Here is a 20667-nt window from a genome sequence, read left to right on the forward strand (position 1 = left end):
GTTAAAATGTTTTTTTTTTGTCAAATTATACCACGATGATTTATAAGGCAAGTGATAAAATACCTACACATATGTATATGATATACCTAACAATTATTTGTCAAAATGTATATGAATTTTATTAATTTGTTAAAAATTAAGAAGATATCGTTATGTTAACTGTTTTTTAATTATTACTTAGTCAATTTGTTGAATTTTCGTTAAATTATTTTTTGTTAAAGAGGTTTACATTATTGTATAATGAAATTTTAACAATTTAAAATACATGTATAACATAGTATTACTATTGGCACTGCACGTACTTGGTAATAATTAATTATTTATCTTAATTACAGTTTTTCAAAACTTGAGAAAGTTAAAGATCAATACTCATCTATTTATAAAAGTAGGGTTATGTTAGTTTACTGATTAAAAACGTATTCAAACAAAAAAGTTTGGATCGCGTTTAAATTAAATAATTTCATGAAAACTGATACAACCATCGAAATATTTTCTATACCATGTTTAGAATTCCAATATAATATTTATATAAAATGATTCAACTTACTAAGGATCGAAATATAATCCATTCTTTGTTAGTGTGTTAACGAACGGTTTCTTTAGAAATTGAATTCACATCCATAAACCAAATTGTAAGTTTACATTTGTATTCGTAATCGTAGAAGTTTAAGTTAATACCATATACCTACAGTCTACATAATATAAATATCTCAAAATTTATCTGAATATTTTGAATATTATGTCATATTGTATACATAAAATATTAATAGGTATCTAAATAATAAGTAATGGTAACATTTTTTCCGTATATGATTAGCTGGTAGTTACTATGAGCTAACATTGTTCATAGAAAATGACTTAAGAGAATTGTTTGGTATTAATTATTTAATGGAATGGTTAGCGGTATTCTGTGTATGTTTTGTTTACAAGGTAATAATGGTTTCGTATCTTTAGATTTGTATTAATTAAATTACGACTGGTATTTGTAAACAGCTATTATCTTTAATATAATATAATTAATATTATGTTGTTGCGAATGTATCGGTCCCTATTGTAATAAAATTAATTTTAATATGATAAGAAAATACTGAAGTATTTGCTTATAATTTAGAATAAATTGATAGTACTACTGTATTTAAAAAGATAAATTCATTCTGTAAAAAATATAATATCTAGAACTATCGTACTTTGCGATGTCATTGTTGCAATCGTTTTTTAGTGGAAAAAAATAAGAAGGTAAAATACGTACTGTGTAGTACAAAAAAGATTGAGGCTAGTTAGCACACCAGTAAAAATGAAACGTGTACAGGTTAGATTGGGAGGTCGATGAACTACTTATCATAAATAAAATATGAAGGGACAACAGTTGAGTATGTTGTTTATGTTTATTTAGTGTTTAACGTGGGGGGGTAGCATGCAACATGTGCTAACCAACCGGTAAACGATATACATGACATATAATGCAGTATCAAATATGTCGTGGCGCGTTCACCAATATTGTGACACAAAAATGTGGGCCTCCCTAAGCAAAAATATAAAATGGGTCCTAACATTTTTTCTCAGGTAAAACATAAGCTTGATGAGTGTAAGGCACACTTGGCTTAATTCATTAGTTTAAAAATATAAACGTATTTTTGAGTTGGATTATTTAAATTTTTGTCAGGTATATCTGATAAATCTCAATAATCTGTTTTTATTATTACAATTATTTATAATAAAATAAATGATAGAGAGATTTATCAACATAGAAGTTGTTCAATATAATATATAGGAATTATTTTATAAATGGTTCAACGTTTTAAATAATCATCATCGTATATTTTTCTGAGTACATTACGGATAAAACAACAACAAAAAATAAGTACTATTTTTAGTTTTAATTCGAGTTGAATTTACTTCAGAAGTATTGCACAAGCTCCTAAAATATTTGTTAATAATACATGAATTAAATATTATATTATATGTCTATATATATATATATATATATATTTAATGTTCTAATCACTTATTACTGAGCCAGATCCACATTACGTTAGTACAATATGATATTTCTATGACGAGTGAAGTTTTAATAAAAGAATTTTTTTGACAAAAGATGAAAAAAATATAGTTTTATAATTTAATTATTTTGGTCATACTTTTATTTAAAAATTATTAAACAGAGTGTTATATTCATATTTAAACATTTTATCAAAAACTATAGGACTTTAAAACTGCATTACGATAAGCGTCTTTGAATCCTAGGGGGTTGGAGCTTCACCTACATTATTTTCCATACTCGTATGTTCTTTTTTTTAGACATACAACCTATATCGCACGTTTAAGTACCTACCATTTTGTCAAGTTCTAAATTATCGAACACTGTTTATGAATGATCATTTCTTGGTATTTCTAATTCTAAGGATTTTAAATCAGGAGTTTGAATGTCTGAATATTAAACGATAACACTACAGTTTTACCAAATTATTAACAAAAGATATTTGTCGTTCAGTACTAACATTGATGTTATGAATTGTAAGGCTTTTATCACTACATTGTTAATATAATGGTCGATAGAGATCCAATGTCGCCTTAATATTGGAGATATGCTCTGGAAATTATCTAAATCAAGACTTGGTAAAAGGCATGTGTACTGAGGATGCAACCAAGCGAGTGATTTTTTATTCCATATGGTAATATTAGATTACCAAGGAGTGTTTACCGTTATATTTTTTTGTTTCATCTCGGTATGGATAAAATATTTTGTGCTAAAAAAAATATGAATGTTATGAACATAATAGTATGTTCTTGGACGGAAACCGTGTAAAAGTTATGTTATTATATTATACGTTGGTATACCGTATATCCGGAGATGATGACGTATTTTTTATGTGAAGATACTTGTGCACTCCAGTATGTAAACTTATATTTAAACGACGTGATAAAAGTTACAAATACAACATTCATAAGTTGTCGACACTGCGAGCACTATAATGTGCGTCTATGCATTAATTTCGTGAAATCTTTCAATGCGTGCGAAATGAAGAAAACCACGCGTATAAAAAAAATCCCGTCTTGATCCAAATTTACACCCGAAGCTAAAGATATATATTTTTTTGGCATAGAAAATTGGAATATTAAAAAAAAAAAAAACAACTAGCATTGAGGGGTGAACCTTATGCGATCACGGCCGGTTCCGGTTCGGCTCGTGGTGGTCTGCGGGATATAGACGGACCGCCATAATGTCCCGGACGAATATCATAAGTCGTCTAACCACAGTCGGAAGGACAAAAAGGGACTAATACGACGCAAACGCACTAGCGTATGTAGGTATGGAATTATATAAAAAATATTTAAAACGATGTGTGTTTTCTGGAATAATATAGCGTTTTGAAATAAAAAAATACCTCCATAATTGTTGAATTAACAACGATTTGAATACAATAATAACAATGAACACATTAAAAAAATTATTTATTCTGGTATTTAAAAAACAAAAAAATAAATAAATAGCTCGTATTGGCATATAGGTAGTTGGGCACAGGTGCAGCTTTTATTATATTCGAAACCTTCGCATTTACGGATACCGAAAAATGGGCAACATTCGGTCAAGGCTTTTGATCACACATTTGTGCTGTTGATTTCTCGAAAACCGTTTAAATATTTTTTTTATGTGCTGATTTAAAAAACGACGTGATATATACATAACAATATTTTTTATTATTCGAATGTTTTCGAGGGTTTAACTGCCTTTCTGATAAATAAAAAACTAAATCCAACTTATAGCCATGGTCTTAATATTATATATAATTTTCAATTCTAATATCTCATTAGTATTTATAAAATATCACCTGTACCTTTATCCTACAATATTAACATAGATCATAAAATATTGTCAGACATCAAAATAATCGTAGCCTATGCATACTGAAAACAAAATGTTATTAAACGGCTTTTATCATAACAACTCTTTTAAGCGTACCCGAAGCAACAAAACCATTACCTCACTACGGCATTGCCAGTATTTTGCTTTGGGGCTAATAGTAAAAGTTAAGCTGGGGAAGGTTAATTAGGGTACGAACCCTCATAATTTTAGTGTGCCGATGCCGCGGGTGATTCACATTTTAGACTTTTGCTGCAGCATTCATACAAATTACAAATTTAATACATATTTGACCTAAGTCATACGTCCACAAGCACATCGAAATTATTTTCACATTTTTCTGAAATCTCAGCTCCTCTACCTACACGCCACTTCTACTCGACATGATTTGTGTCATTCGTCATACAAATGTTAACAATATTGTGTTGTGGTGTAACGAAAGAATAAAAAATTTTGTAATTATCTTTCCACTGCAATAGACAATACCTTTGATTTTAATTTAAATCGATAGTTATTTTACAGTTATCATTTGAATTTAACTCATTATCATATATTTTTTGTATTCTTGTATTGTTAAGAGAACGTTACAAATCCATTAATTGCTGTCTCCACCTTACAAGCACACATAACATAGAAAATTTACGCAAATTAAAGTTAATCGACTTACTGCAAAACTTTATGTTGAGTACGTCATTATCCATGTTTGTATGTGTGTGTTTTACGATACTTCAATTTTGTACCGAGTTAAAAAAAAAATGAGTATATAAAAAATGTTAAATTTAAAATGCTCATAATTCACTTAAAAACTAAGCCATTGTAAAAAATACACGCACAAACTCGGATAATGTGCGCTTACCATTGAGCGCTTTCTCTTAAACATATTATTTTCTGCACTGCACTTGAGCCTTAAATGCGTTTATTCGAATAAAAAAAAAATATATAATTTAATATTCTTATGTTCGTCTGTTGTCCGTTCTCTCGGGCGCCGCAGGTGGAGCGCATCGTTTCGCTGGCCGTGCCCATACTGTTCGGCATCATCGTGGTGGTCGGACTGCTTGGCAACCTGCTGGTGGTGATCGTGGTGATGGCCAACCAGCAGATGCGGAGCACCACCAACCTGCTGATCATCAACCTGGCGCTGGCCGACCTGCTGTTCATCGTGTTCTGCGTGCCGTTCACCGCCGTCGACTACATGCTGCCGTACTGGCCGTTCGGCGACGTCTGGTGCAAAATGGTGCAGTACCTGATCGTGGTGACCGCGTACGCTAGCGTCTACACGCTGGTGCTCATGTCGCTGGACCGTTTCCTGGCCGTCGTCCACCCGATCGCCTCCATATACGTGCGCACCGAGCGGAACGCGTCGTCCGCCATACTCGTCACGTGGGTGCTGATCGTGCTGCTCGCGTTACCTGTTCTCGCCAGACACGGCGAGGTCACGTACACGTTCTCCAGCACCGAGCACACGGCGTGCATATTCCTCGACCGCGACCAGAAGACCCGACCGGACGGTTACAACAAGCCCGCGTACCAGGTAAGTCCGCGCGCGTGAAACTTAAAATGTCATTAATGTTGGGGATGGCTTATCTTTATCGTTTGCATTTGTGCAAGCGCGTGGTTATAGTGATGATAGAGTATATTATCATTCTTATGATCTTATTTTTTTAATGCTTATAGATAAAGTGGAAACTTTTAATAGGTACTAGTTTTGACAAGAGTCACATGGGTATAGTTAATTTAGAACATTTGATGGTCATTTGTAAGGCATACTCGCATAATCATCAATTAATGTGTTTTTGAGGAATATGATTATCTGACCTATTTATTAATTCGGTATTGGTTAGTAATTATAAAAAAACAGCGGATAAGTAAGTAGTTATCGCTCTGCTGTACAGTAGGTCACAAGTGGGTTACTGTAATGAAACTAAATTTGAATCCACTGATATTATATCATTGTAACGAAAAACGATTCTAAGCGGAGACGGTTTATCTGTCTAGGATATATTATTATAGATTATTATTACTTAATAAAATATTTGGCTTTCCGGTGGACATTTTTTTTTTTTTTTTGATAAAGATAGATAGACAAACTTATTATAAGGAATCTTGAATTAAATTTTCAAATATTAGATTTAAAAAGAACAATTTTATGAATTTTTATCTTAGGTGATTTGAACATGTCGTAATTTTTACATATTTAGTAAAAATTTTAACTTTAAAATAAATGCTTATAAAAAAAATCGTGCCTGTGTGTTTTTAATATTTTTCAACTGCTATTGTAAAAATATGTCAGGAGCCTTGTATTAAATTTTTAAGCTTTTTTACCCAACAAATAAATTGCTATCGGAATTAATTTAAATAAAAACTAATAATAATCGAAAATTGCATTTGACTATAAATAGTTCAACTTAAGTCGAAAGTTTTTGAAAATTTTATGTTGGATACGATTTTGTCGAAAATTGATTGTGCGTAAAAATTCCCGTTTTTTCCTTAATGTTTAGTTTTTTTTTTCTTTTAAGTCAATTAAGGCTTCAACAACACAAGTTTTTAGCTTACTTTAATTGAATGTCAAACAAGAAAAAAAAAAATGCATATATTACAATTTAGTATGAATTTTACAGCATATGTGTTCTCATCTTTGAAGGCATGGCGGAGAGAAATAGGATTTTGAAGTATCTTGCGTGCTTCAGTGTATTTGGGGCAGATGATGACAATGTGCTCAATCGTTAATGTTGTGTTGCAAGTATCACATATTGGTGCTGGTTCTTTTTTTATTAGATATACACGGGCTAAGCGAGAATGACCTATTTCGGCTCGAGTACCGGTTAACTTCTTCTCTTCTTTCTTGTGCCGGTAGGGTTTAATTTCTTAACGAATAATTTGTATTAAATGTACATAAAAAACCAAAATTGATTTTGTCGAAAACTGATTATGCGTAAAAATTCCCGTTTTTTCCTTAATTTTTAGTTTGTTTATCTCGATTATTTAGAAAAATATTGAAAATTTTTACTTTTGATCCCCCAAAGTACCAACTAGATTTACATTTTGATCTAACGAGATAGTCGAAAATCGAAGCATTTTTACTGCCTCAAAACGTGAAGACAGACACAAAAAAAAAGCACACACACCTCATGGCAAAATCAATACATTCCTCGCTCCGCTTAGAATCTAAAACGCATACAGCCGTCATCATAATATAGGCTTATTGTATAATGTGTACATTTTTGTCGACCCTCATGTTGATTATCAATTTACAAAATTATAAGACTCTACGAATAAAAATTTACTTTTATTTCTGTTTGCTGAACTCGGATTGGATTTATCAATTCTAAATTCCAATTTAGTGCTCCAGTACATTTTTAGTTTTTGTTTATTTATTGTTGTAAGTTAACATCACATGATTGCGCCATGTTCTTTGAAAGTTTTTTACTTAAATTGTAAGCAATGTACTTTGGACTTCTAAAATTCAAGTTACAAGTTACGTCCATTTGATTTAAAAACCTTATGTTTAAATGATATAAATAAATAACGTACATTATACTTATATACATTATACATATATTATTTTCTATACATTTTGTCAAGACAGTACGATATATTTAACTTTTAAATATGTGATTGAAGCCAGAAAAAAATATTTAAGAAGTTGAAGTCGATTTTATTAGAACTTCTATTAAGTATAAAAATAAATCATAACTTACAATAAAATCTCAAATAATGTCAAGAAGACTAGTATATTATATTAATGCAATATTTAACTAGGTAGCCTGTATATATTTAGGCTATACCTAAATTATTTTGTTTAATCTAAATTCTGAGTTTCCTTTTAATTAGATTGTTTATGCATAATAATGATCTTAATTGAATATGAAATTTTCTCGTGCATTAATTTTCGCATAGTATAAAAGCTTAAATTAAGATATATTTCATAAGAAAAAAATAGCGAGAAATTCAACGTAATTTAATGTGTTTTTCATGGAATAGTGGAATACAAAATCCAAATCATGTTATTTTAAATTATTTGGTTTAACCATGTTCATATTCAATATTTCGTTTTATTTGTTTTATTTTAAAAGTATAATACATATATAATTTGTCCAATAAGCATAATAAAAACTATTTAGGAAGGTAAAATATTGTAAAAATCAATAAATATGAAACCATTAAACCTAACCTAACTACAGCTAGTTATTTATTTCCTAGACTAGATTGTAGATCCCAAGTAAAATGAACCAGATACCGGCTGCTGGTTTTACAAACTGTTGTCATCACATTTAGTATTATTTTATTATGGTTTAGTTGATAATCAACAATATTGCAAACAATGTATTCATAGGTAACGAAAACACGCTTATCAAACAACTCGACAATTTTGGGATAAACTAAACTTTTTTAATAACATACATAGTACATACTATTCAAATTGAACGATTTACCTTTACGCATACAACTTCATAGGTAACTAACCTATCGAATTCAGTGACGTGCTAAGCTACAGTGTACCAGTATATTGTGCTATTGGGTGTAAGCAGGCGCGGATCTAGAAATGAAAAAAAGGGGGGGCTTCAGCCCCCATAGCCCCCCCCTTGTATCCGCGCTGGGTGTAAGACTATAAAGGGTAAACTTTTATAAATGTGTAATATCTTACCTTTATATTTGGTTTTTGCATAATCGATTGAGCTCAAAAACCCGTATAACCCAACGGTAGATTTCATCAAAGCATTTAAAACAAATTGATGTTTTAAGAAATATTATAACGATAATTATTTGACTTCAACAGCGCGTATGATAATCAATCACATCGCAATCTAAATATTTGAGAAACCACGTTTGTGGTGATTAATGGGACGCAAATATACTGAAACTAAGAAACGTTGATCATATAAAGTATCTTTAACTTAGTGCTACATACGTATCTCAAAATTGTTGAATATATGCGTACCTACTGTTATTCCATTGATCGTATAGCGTTATTCAAAATAATATTTTTGAACGTGCATGTCATGTATACAATACCCATACATACCTAATAAAACATCAAATAACTAGCAATTAAATTAATTAACGTTATTTATTTTACGATCGCTATGTAAATCGTTTAGATGTATCCATACAAACAAATAAAATGCGCGCCATAAATATTTTTTATTATATTTAAAATAAGTAATAAATCATTAGTGCATACTGTATATATATTAGTTTTGATGAAAATAAATGAAAATTCCGTGCATTATCGTCTATATGGTAAAATAAAACAAACATAAATATTTATTTTTAGTTTTTAATATCTTATTGTCACAGTCACATTATTTTGTGAAAATGGGAAACTACTACATAGTTATAGTGTGATATACGTTAAACCATCATTATTTGCATTGGAAAGAAATTTCGAAACATAGTATTATACATAATATAGAAGAACATAAAGTTAGATTCATATAATTGTATATATAATATAATATTAATGTCCTTGTCCATACTGCATAAAGCACCCATTATTAAAATAACGACTATGTTGTGTACTTACTAGTTACTACTTACCCATCTCATATAGTTTATATAACCTCTGTAATTCAGAGGGAATTTTGTTTTTCTTTGCAATGTCTCTTAGTCTCAAAGATAATATATGGTAATTAAGTTATAAAAACTTTAAAAAATCTGTATTACTCAAAAGAAGTTAAAGTAGTAAGGATTATGATAAATTATAATTACCGTTGTAATTTATATAAACGAACAAGGGACTTAATAAATTTAAAAATGAAGAAATAAAATGCGAATACTCATATAAATTTTAAATTGATTTTATTCCTTAAATATTGATAAATAATTTAATAAAACAATTTATTCCATAAATTAAGAACCAAGTTATTATTATTATTAATTTTAAATGCAACGGTATACCAAAATAAAATATTCGATTGGTATTGTCTTTCTTAGATATTAATTTTGAATTGAATTTTCATTAAGGTCGAACTTTCGCAGCTTCTGAGCTTCCAGCCTACTAATAACTTTTTCATTTTAATGTTAAAATTTAATTTAATATATTTAATTAATTTTCATTTTTTGCTTTTTATTTGTTTAGAAAATTTTACTTAATTTATACAAACTTTGAAAATTTAGATTTTATAAAAATAATTTATACTTCAAAGTTCAAATACAGTTTGTCACACATTTGAATTTGAATCTAAAATCTAAAATATCATTAATATATAAAATTACATGCGTTAGATGCATTACCATTATCAATGTAGGTTACGGTAGATTATCAAGTTTATACATAATAAAAGTTTTGATTAGCATCGCGTTGATTCGTTGGTGGTTCATTAGTTTGACTTGCTTTTGTAATCATAAGTATGAACTTCTAACATCTTGATATTTCACACATATTATATTATTACGGCAACCAAGTTCCAATCAATTTTTAAATTGCTACCCTAATTTTAAGTTTCGTTAAGAGGACGCTACACCTGCATGTGTTGTCTCCGTCTTACAAGTGCGTAACATTACAAAAACTGTTTCGCGCGGGAAAGAACCGATAAGGCTACAGTTATAACTAAGAAATGAAATTTTCACCACATAATAAGGAGAACATTTACTGTGCAACTTTGTTTTCAATTTTTCGATGTCACAAATAGAAAAAAAGTTCTTATTGTTTCAAAATTCATTATTTTTGCGTTTTTCAAAATCGAATAACTTTTTTTTAAGTTCTAATATCAAAAAAATAAAAACAACGTTGCACAGTCGAAATTCCCTTTTATCTGTGGTGAGAATTTAATTTCTTAGTTATGACTGTAGCCTTCTCGGTTCTTTCCCGCGCGAAACAGTTTTTGCAATGTTACGTACTTGTAAGAAGGAGACAACACATGCGGATGTAGCGTCCTCTTAAACATTAATATAATTGATAGGTATGGAAGATTACTCCTACCGTTATAAAATTTTAGACTTAATACAATTAAGTCTAAAATTCTATGTACCTAATCATGAAATCAGCACACAAAGCTAAAAAGGGATCCAGATGAGCCTAATTTATATAAAAAAATTACCAACTCTCCCTCCAAATAAAAATCATGTTTACGCTACATACACTGATATAGAGCAATGATAAATGATCGATATATATATAATAGATTAACATCTTAAAAATATTATATTATGTTTTTTGATATTTACTCGTTATTATTAAATTGATAAAAATTATCATATTGACGTTTTTATAGTTTTATAGTGCATTTTTGGTGACTTAATTCTTACAAATTTAAAAATATTAAAATCAGAAATTTTTCATAATACCTGGTTAGTAATTTTAAAGTTGATTTTATATAACTCAATAAATTACTTAAAATATGAAATTTTTTTAAAAACTTAGGTATTTATTGCAATTTTGATAATTCAAAAGGAATCTTAAAAAAATGTAAACAAACTGAATATTAGAAGTAGGGTTGGAATTATATGCACTAAAAATTTACAAAATATGCTTGCATATATGCACTGATTTTCATTCAAATATGCACTTAAAATATGTATAAATATATGAACAAAATGCATTTTAATTAAATTTATTTAGTTTAAAAATGTATAACTCATTAAATAATCAATATGAAACAAAAAAAGTGTATTAAATATCTATTTGATATAATTTAATTGTATTTTGTATAATGTATTCAGTTGAGTATGTTGCATTTTGAACATCCACTCATCTAAATAAAAACTCGTGGAAAAAAATTTATAAAAATAAATTTAGTAGGTTATTTTTATAATATAATATTCCAAAGTTACCTGGAGAGTTACAGTTAACTTTAAACTACTTAAGACTTGGATACATTTTCAAATAAAAATACATGTCAATTTTTAGCAAAGTTTTTGCTTTTCACATTCGCAGGTTTACAAAGGCATAGCGTAAAGTCTTAATATTAATAACTTAATACTATTTTTTTCATAAATATGCATTATGTTTTAGAAAAATGGTAAAATATGCATAAAAATCAAAAATGTTCCATTAAGAATTCAGTTTCGTGACATAACAACAGGAAGATCCCATAAATTACCTCGAAAAAAAGTATGAAAGTATGTTGTATATGTAATGTATATTATGTATTTAATTTCCAATTCATGGTTAGTTCTGCGCATAAATTCTAAACCCCATAATATCATAATACGCATATACATATATGTATATGTTACGGGTAATTTTAACATTTGGATAAAGTCGACATTTTCAGTTTTGGCTAATGTGTAAATTTTTGTTCATAAACATGAAATATCAACATTATACGGATAATGTTAACTTCAACTTAAAGTCAGTAATGGACAATGTTAAAAGTTATGTATTAAATAAAGTTGTTACCATTGTATACAATGATAAAGCGTTGGACTACTATGGTATAATATCGTAATTAACCTATAACCAAGTTAGTCAGTTATCATACCGATAAAGTGAACAATATAATATAATATATAGATTTAATATTTATCTTAATTGCATGAAATTTTCATTATAATTTTACATGCTATAGCTGTACAAAATGCTATATAAAATGAAAAATATACTCATATTAATAATTTAAGCATTTTATGATAATTACTGATTGTGTTTTAAATATATTCAATATTATTAATAATTTAAAACAAATTTGTAAATTGTTATGGCTATTAAGACAATATCCAAAAGTTCTTGGATGATATCATATTATCCGGTTAATGTTAACATTAACCAACATTTAATAATATACATGGCGGGTAATGTTAACAGTTGGCTAATGTTATATTATCCGACTAATGTCGACTTCATCTAAATTTTAACATTTCCCGTAACATATACATAAATATCGTATGATTGAAATCATACATTGTTCCTTCGTACTATCAACATAAACCAGATAGGTAAAGTTGAAATATATTTGAGTTTTAAATTTAAATGAGTTTGTACACAAACGTAACATTTGAATGGACAAAGAAAAAACGAATACAAAATCTAGAAGTATTTAAATGTCACTACACAACACAGCGGAAAAAAATAAAATTATAATAGAACTACACCGTATGGCATATTACAGATATTTTTTAATTTAACTTATCCATTTTCTCATTAGCTGATTTAATATTGGTACTCATTGTGGCTAGTGTTATGATTATAGCATTAATTTAATTTTTTTTTTTTCTAAATTTTAATTTGTATTCTGTTTCTGTGTAAGTTGTTAATGTATTCATATCTAATTGTGAGTATGTAATATGTATACAAAGGCATATAGCTGTTCATAAAAGATAAAAATCAATCAATATATCAAAAATTCTAACAAAATAGAAAAATATATTATTTAAAATTATTTATAAATACATACGTATAACCTCAGTTTTGACTGTTATTTTTTCTCAGGTTTTCCTTATATTTTATTAATATATGACATCCGTTAATATTAATTTTTCTTAAAGAGTTATTTCCTAAAATAGGATACCGAAAGAAACAAATATATTTATTTAATTAAAATTTTGTGAGGGTAACTCATTTTTTATTTTACTTAAACGTCAAAATTCGATATTGCAAAATACTAAATAGTTATGAAACTATAAGCGTTGATGGCTTAAAATTTATAAATAGAAGTTGGTTTAATTTATATATATTTAAATTTATTATGAATAAAACTCCGTGACTGTTTTCCTTATTCAGTTAAAACTTTGTAAGTTTATAGCTCATTAAATACTTGTTTTATATTAAATATTATGACGTGTTTAATAATCTTATTTTAAAAATATACATCATATAATAATATTCTATAACATTTCTCAAGAAGACTCGTTTTAATTTTAACTACGCCATAATACTTGTACCAAATTAATATAATATAAAAGCTTAGAAAATGTCGATATTTTCAAATTATATTTTGTTATTATAATATTATGTTATTAAGGGTTGTGAGTTTTAATTTTTTTTTCTCGTGGAGGGTTCAACTTTGTTGAAATGTTCATTTCATTCAGTCCAACATTGATGGAGGGAACAATGATTATGTTGTATAAAAATTTACATATTTTATTTTTACCAACTCATTTGCTCATTTAATACTTATATATTTTGTTAGATTTTAGCGCATACAATTGCTGTACTTATACCGTAGATATATTAATAGTACTTATTCAATAAAAATCTAATATATTTAATATTAAATGTTTTGAGTTTTTTATAAGTAAATTAATTTTATGGAGTATTGCAAAATATTATTCTCACCATGCATTAATATTATTTATGCATATATCTTATTCATTGGTTGAGAGCATATTGATTAATTAGGATGCTGTGGAATTAGTTCTTTTTTTGTTATTATTATTCCAATAAACCATGGTAATTGTTCAAATTTAAATTGTATTGTATTGTACTGTATTGTATTGTATTGTACTTGTTTTAAATACATACTATTAAAAGGGCAAGTTGTTTTGTTATATAGTACATAAGATATTATATTACTGTGTAATAAATCATTACACTTAGGTATTTTCACAGCTAGACGAAAGCTATTTCTTGCCTGACCTAAATTTTATAAATAAAATATGCTATACGTAAAAGATGATATTTTAATCTCAAAAATGGATTATGACTTGGAACATTATTTCCTCAACACGTTATATTGTAAGCTTGTGTCTATATAATAGATTATTTTAATATTAGTATATAAATATAGTAAACATTTGTTGTCGGTAAATAATTTATTAGAAAATGTCTTGAAATAATAAATATATATTAAATTACTAATGAAATAATATAATAATAATATTTATTTTGTACTATAGTGAAATTCTAGTAGATATTGTAAATGTAACAATAATACGTTTCTAAATACCACATAAAATGTGCTGATCAGGAGTATTTTGTTACTATTTTTAAAGAATAGATTCTGCACATTTTGATTCTAATAATTTAATATTTATACTTAAATTGTTTTTTAGCTTATATTTTTTCTAAATCCATTTCTGATAAACTATTAGACAGTAGTTGACATTTGCATATTTTGATTCATATGAATTATCTTTTAACTATGCCTTAATCAAGTTATTGGTTTCAGTGTTTTTGATTGAGCTCTTTGTAAGTATATGAGTACGCGTTGCTTTCATAATACAATAACTATGCTTGTACCTCCCAATATCTTGAAAATAATTTAGGTACCTATCAAGAAATTAATAAAATATAAATAAATTATATTGATAATATTAATATAAGTATTACATAGGTGGTAAATATAAATCGGAGCAATCTTAATTCGTGACGATATAAAACAATTGAAGATATTATAATTGTATGTATTATAATATGGCACAGTTCAAATAAAATTAATTATTTATTACATGGTAGGTAGTATGGAATTTACCAAGTTTAATGTTAGTTTTTTAATTATATGCCATGTTTCAAAAACACATTACTCAAATATATTATAATATATATAATATATATATATTGAAATGAACATTTATATTTCCAATATTATAACTGCTTATGTTAATAATAAATTGAAGGTATACATTGATAATGAATAACATAGTAATTGCCCAGTTACATAAAAAATATAACACAGAATGAAAAGTTTTATCGGACATAATTTCTTTTTTAATTGATATTATGAAATTTATGCATCAAATCATATAAATATTTCATGGAAAACCATTACACAAGTATTTTTTAAGACTTTGGTTGCCTATGTAGGACGTAGGTATTTAGTGACCATCACGCTTAATAATCGATGGTTAAAAATGTTTTCCGCCAAAATTTGACGTATGCATATCATGTTTGGTTGAATAGAAAGGCGTATTATTAATTTAACAGCTATACTAGTAAGCTACGTGACACTATAAAATTAATGTTTAGAAGTTTTTTCACATCGATATTTTCTTTAGAATTTACTACCATGCCAATTTTCGTTTTTATTTGACCACAATATGCTCAGTACACATTTATCAAAAAAAAAACCGTGCTCTTGGGATTTCAATATTTTTGATATTGTGTCTCGATGGTTGAAGATAGAATAATACAATAAAAATGATTATAGAGTTGCGAAGAATATTATCAAGCCTACCCTTTACAAACACAGTTTTGAACACAATAATTTATTTTATTGAATTAGAACTATAGGTATCATTAAAGTTATACATAAAATGTCTTATAAATGATATTTATTTATAATTAATACAAATAAATTATATTTATCGTTAAATCATATCATATTATACATTAGATGAAAACTAATTTTTTTTTTTTTTTTTTGATGAATAAACGAAAAAAAAACGGTTGTAATCTTATATGGATTTAAATATTATATCGTTAAACTATTCTTATGCTATAGTTAATTCATTTCGTGAGAATTTCTGACCATACCGTTCTTACATCAATTGACCCTTAGGTACTAGTCTTATTGGTCTTACTGACAAAAACAGCAGTTACCCCTTACAGCATGCTAATTAGTCATATAACCAAAATATAAATAAAAAATTTAAAAAAATTCAATTTGTGTGCTTAAAATATTTAAGCGCCTTATTTTTTAAATCGCTATTTAATTGAATGAAGGGAACTGTAAATAAAATAATTCGGATGCGGTTTTTTGTTTATGTATAATTATTTATAGTTTTAAATTTTCATAATTTAAATGAATAAGGGTGGGTGATATTAACTTTATTTTATCCAAAATAACAGTATAAACTATAAATACACTTAAGAAAATATTTTAAATTAATGTCTGTGTACAACCAAATTACAAAAAAATATACATACTAATACTTATACAGGAGATATTTTTTCAACTTAAAAATATAACATCTAACTGCCATTTTAAAAATAACAAAGTTACAACACGAGTCTTAAGTATATTTGTATTTATTTTATGTTTGCTGTATACAATATATAAGTAATATAGTTTAGCATAATAAATACTCCAAATTAAATATGGACCTTAATAATTAGAATATTTAATTTAATTATTTATAAAAATCAGTTTGTTTACTTCAAATTAATCATTCAAACGAAAATACAATTTAAAATAGTGTCTAATTTACCATACAGGTATTTAAATTCTATAGGTAAATCAATAATTGTAAGACACAAAAAATTAATGCAATTTAAAATTATAATAGTATTGTAGTCCAAATCATTTTCTATTGTCATACGGTCTATTAAGATTGACATTTTGTAACTATATATTGTGTAACCATAATAGAAAGTTTGTAAAATGTAAATAATGCAAAATGAAAATATTATAAAATGTACACATACCTAAGTATTTCTTACGTACGATTTATCATCAGTTTTAATATTCAATTATAGAAGATATGCGCTTTGAAAATATATATTATTTTGATTGTATAAAAACTGTTATTTTAAGTAATCGCATAAAAAATGGAATTTCTACAGTTTGTTCAACTATTAATAACACGATATAGTGTGTAAGCGTATGTCTAAACATATATAAATGCCTTCTTTATTTAGTTACTACTCTATTTTTAGGTTTTCTTTTTTAGATTACGTCCGCTCAGAAAAAGATATTGGTTTACGTATTGTGTGTTTTAGATTCCAACCCAAGCAAGATACGTAATTCTATTGATTTTACAACGATGTTCTTATTTGTATTATTATATGTTTTTGTGAACACATTTTCTTGCAGAAGCAGTGCTCAAAACGTTTCAAGTAGTACCTTTAAAGATTGAAAATTTAACAACAATTGGCCTAAGATATCTTCATTTTTTGAGTATGTTGGTTTTTGAGAAAACTGTTAAAAACTATGAAAAAATACTTGGGAAAAATATATTTTCCGTTAAAACAAAATACAGAACATATTTTTAAGCTCTGTTAGTAAATTGAAATTATTAATTTAAATTTAAATATAATACATCGTTATAAACAATATAGTACAAACATTCTGGGTGGATATTTTTTACTATGAAAGTGAACCGCCAAACTATCAAAAAAACATTATCTATTTTATACTTGAGCTTAATTTATATAATTTAGAGTAATTAATTCTGGTAAGTTTTTTAAAAAAGTAATTGCTTTTTCTATAATATCCTATATCTTACCTAAGTTTTTATCCAAGCACTAAAAATTAATTTTATTTTATTGTTAATATTGTAATTGGTTAAATTGTAGTAAATTATATTCTAAAACGGAAACAGACAGTTTTGTTTATAGTTGATGATTACTACGTATAGTTATAAAAACTATTATCTCATACGACTTTCTACTTTGGGATAAAGTTGCCATATATTATTTTGATGTTTTAAATTTGACAATAATTACATCAAATTATTTGAATAATGATTTCTAACTAAGTTCAATGCAATATATTTTCAGATTTTTATATTTTGATGCGTGTCATAATGACTATATTTCAATTTTATCCTTGCTAGCTTGATCTGACAGCATTTGTCTTGATAGTGATTTATTTAGGTATTTTTTTATGTTTGGCATGTTGACATTATAACTTTTGATCAGGCCGATTAGAAAATGCATGTTCTTTAGTTGTTCTTATGTATTATATTTTACGCATCGACATACCAGAACACTATTGTAAGCAGTATTGATCAGAATATATACTAAGCATTGGTTTTATTATAGACTATACACAATAACGTATAATACATGAGAGAGGATATTGAGTGTAATAGAATTGTGTTAGTGTAATGATTAAAATTTGCAATTGCTATGAAATATTGGTTCTGAAAAATGATACTGGAGACAATTTTTCCTCCGTATCTGTCAAAATAAGAAAGGGATACGATTTAAAGATGCTTTAGACCGACCTTGAAATTTATCAAGATAATTGAAAATAAAATTAATTTCGTCTACCTTGAAAAATATTGGAACTAATTCTTTTATTATTAGATTCTGAACTAACGGTAACTAATGCTATTTTTATTTATTTCGTTATAACTTGTAACATCTTATAATATCGCTGTTAATAATATTATATGCATATCAACATATCACGTAGTTTCCAGAAATTTTGTTCTAATTAAAGTGAGGTGTTTTATAATCATGGTTTTTATTTTTAATAAGTATTTAACTAGAATATACTCATATATGTATATATAAATGTTATTTACGAAATAGTATTTATAAATTTATATATATATATATATATATATATATATATATGAATGTTATTTAAAAAATAGTACTTAAAAAGTTCCAGTAGCCTTGTTTCTTGATTAAAAAATATGTCTGGTTGGTATATATTAGAGTGGTAATTATTTAAAATATAAAATTAACCATTTTCATCAAAACTAGTTTTTAAGTAGAAAAAATTAGAGCAAAATAATCACTTTAATGTCATAAATCATCAAATATTTTATTACCACTCAAAACAAATTAACTTATTTTATTTTATTCTCAAATATTAAACTATTTAGTTGTAAATCGATATTAAATATTTATTTTTTCTTAAGCTTGATGATGTGTAATGTGTATGGAACAAAATTGAAAAATGGACTATACAAGCCACCAATTGCTTTAAATAAATTTTAACTATATTTAAAACATAAAAGTATGTAAAACATATAATATGTATTTAAAACAATTTCATTGAATACCTAAAAAAAACAACAAACTTTTTATATAGTTTATATAGTATCAAAATAACTACCAGAAAGAGTAGAATGCACTTGACCATAAATTAATTTTAGATTCTGAGTGAGTTCATGTATTGATTTTACAATGATGTGGTTTTTTTATTTATTTATTTATTTATTTTTTTTTTTTTGGGGGGGGGGGTCTGCCGATATCCTTTGGAATAGTAAAAATGATTTGATTTTCCAACTTAAATATTCTTTCTAGAATGAAATTGAAAGTTGTTGGTTCTTATATGAAGGAGGAAAGGCAAATAAAACATTACAAGTACTTTTTAATCGTTCAACAATTGAGAAAAACAAAAAACATAATAATTTTTAAAACGGCCAGTTTTTTATTAACCCAGTATTTGATAAAACCTTAATAAAAAATTAAAAAACGTAATCTGAATTTCTTATAAATTGATATTAATGAAATTTAAAAAATAAATTTGATTTTATATCCACAAAGATTTTTATAATCGTCCAAGTTGAAATATTCACAGATTTGTTAATTCAAGAATAAAATAACCTTTTATTCAACGAATTTCTATTTGTTATAATTTAAAGATTAATAATCGCAATTATTAAATGTATATCAATTGTTTTTATCATATTTACTTGTGGTTTAATTTTAAAAATATTCAGATTATTTTTGAGCTTGCTAGATTTTTTTAGTTTTATTTTCTAATGATAATACATAAACTGTTAACTCGCCAAAGAGCTTGAACATTTTATAAGAGTTTTCTCCATTTTTTTAAATAAAAATTTGAAATTCAAATTTTGATAAAATACTTCCAAATGTTTAATATTAAATACTTGACATTTTAAGCGATTGCTTTTCAAATGAAAATAGTTTGGACATGAAATATTTTTTTAACTATGCTCTCTATTTTTGTAGGTAATTAATGTATTACTTAATACCAACTTTTATACACTTGAAATTGGAACATCTAATGTTTTATTATTATTATGTTTGTAAATTACCGATAACGAGTAGAAATATTTACTCAAAGTTGTCCATTCTTCTTATTTTTTTTACAAAATATGAAACCAAATTCGAGCAACTTTTAGTGTCACCTGTAAATATATTAGATTTGTGTGTTTTTCATTATAGGTTAATGACAAAATGTACATCTATTGTCTTTTAATATTTAACATTTAAATACCGTTTTAGAAGTTCCATAAACTTTGAAATAATTCAAATTAAGTTAATCTATGAACGAGGTATTTTA

At 26.5% G+C, this 20667-nt stretch overlaps 1 protein-coding gene across 1 annotated transcript in view; it reads left to right on the forward strand.

The window, feature by feature from the left end:
* LOC107164331 (allatostatin-A receptor-like) overlaps window positions 1-20667 on the forward strand; it is a 188419-nt gene that overhangs the window by 13448 nt on the left and 154304 nt on the right. Inside the window, exon 2 of the mRNA XM_089220934.1 lies at window positions 4854-5393. Coding sequence (XP_089077060.1) covers window positions 4854-5393 — 540 coding nt within the window. The remainder of the gene's footprint in view (window positions 1-4853; window positions 5394-20667) is intronic.

This window comes from Diuraphis noxia, unplaced genomic scaffold (assembly GCF_037042655.1).
Source record: "Diuraphis noxia isolate RWA-SAM2 unplaced genomic scaffold, SU_Dnox_SAM2 contig0002, whole genome shotgun sequence".
In the NCBI taxonomy this organism is placed as follows: domain Eukaryota; kingdom Metazoa; phylum Arthropoda; class Insecta; order Hemiptera; family Aphididae; genus Diuraphis; species Diuraphis noxia.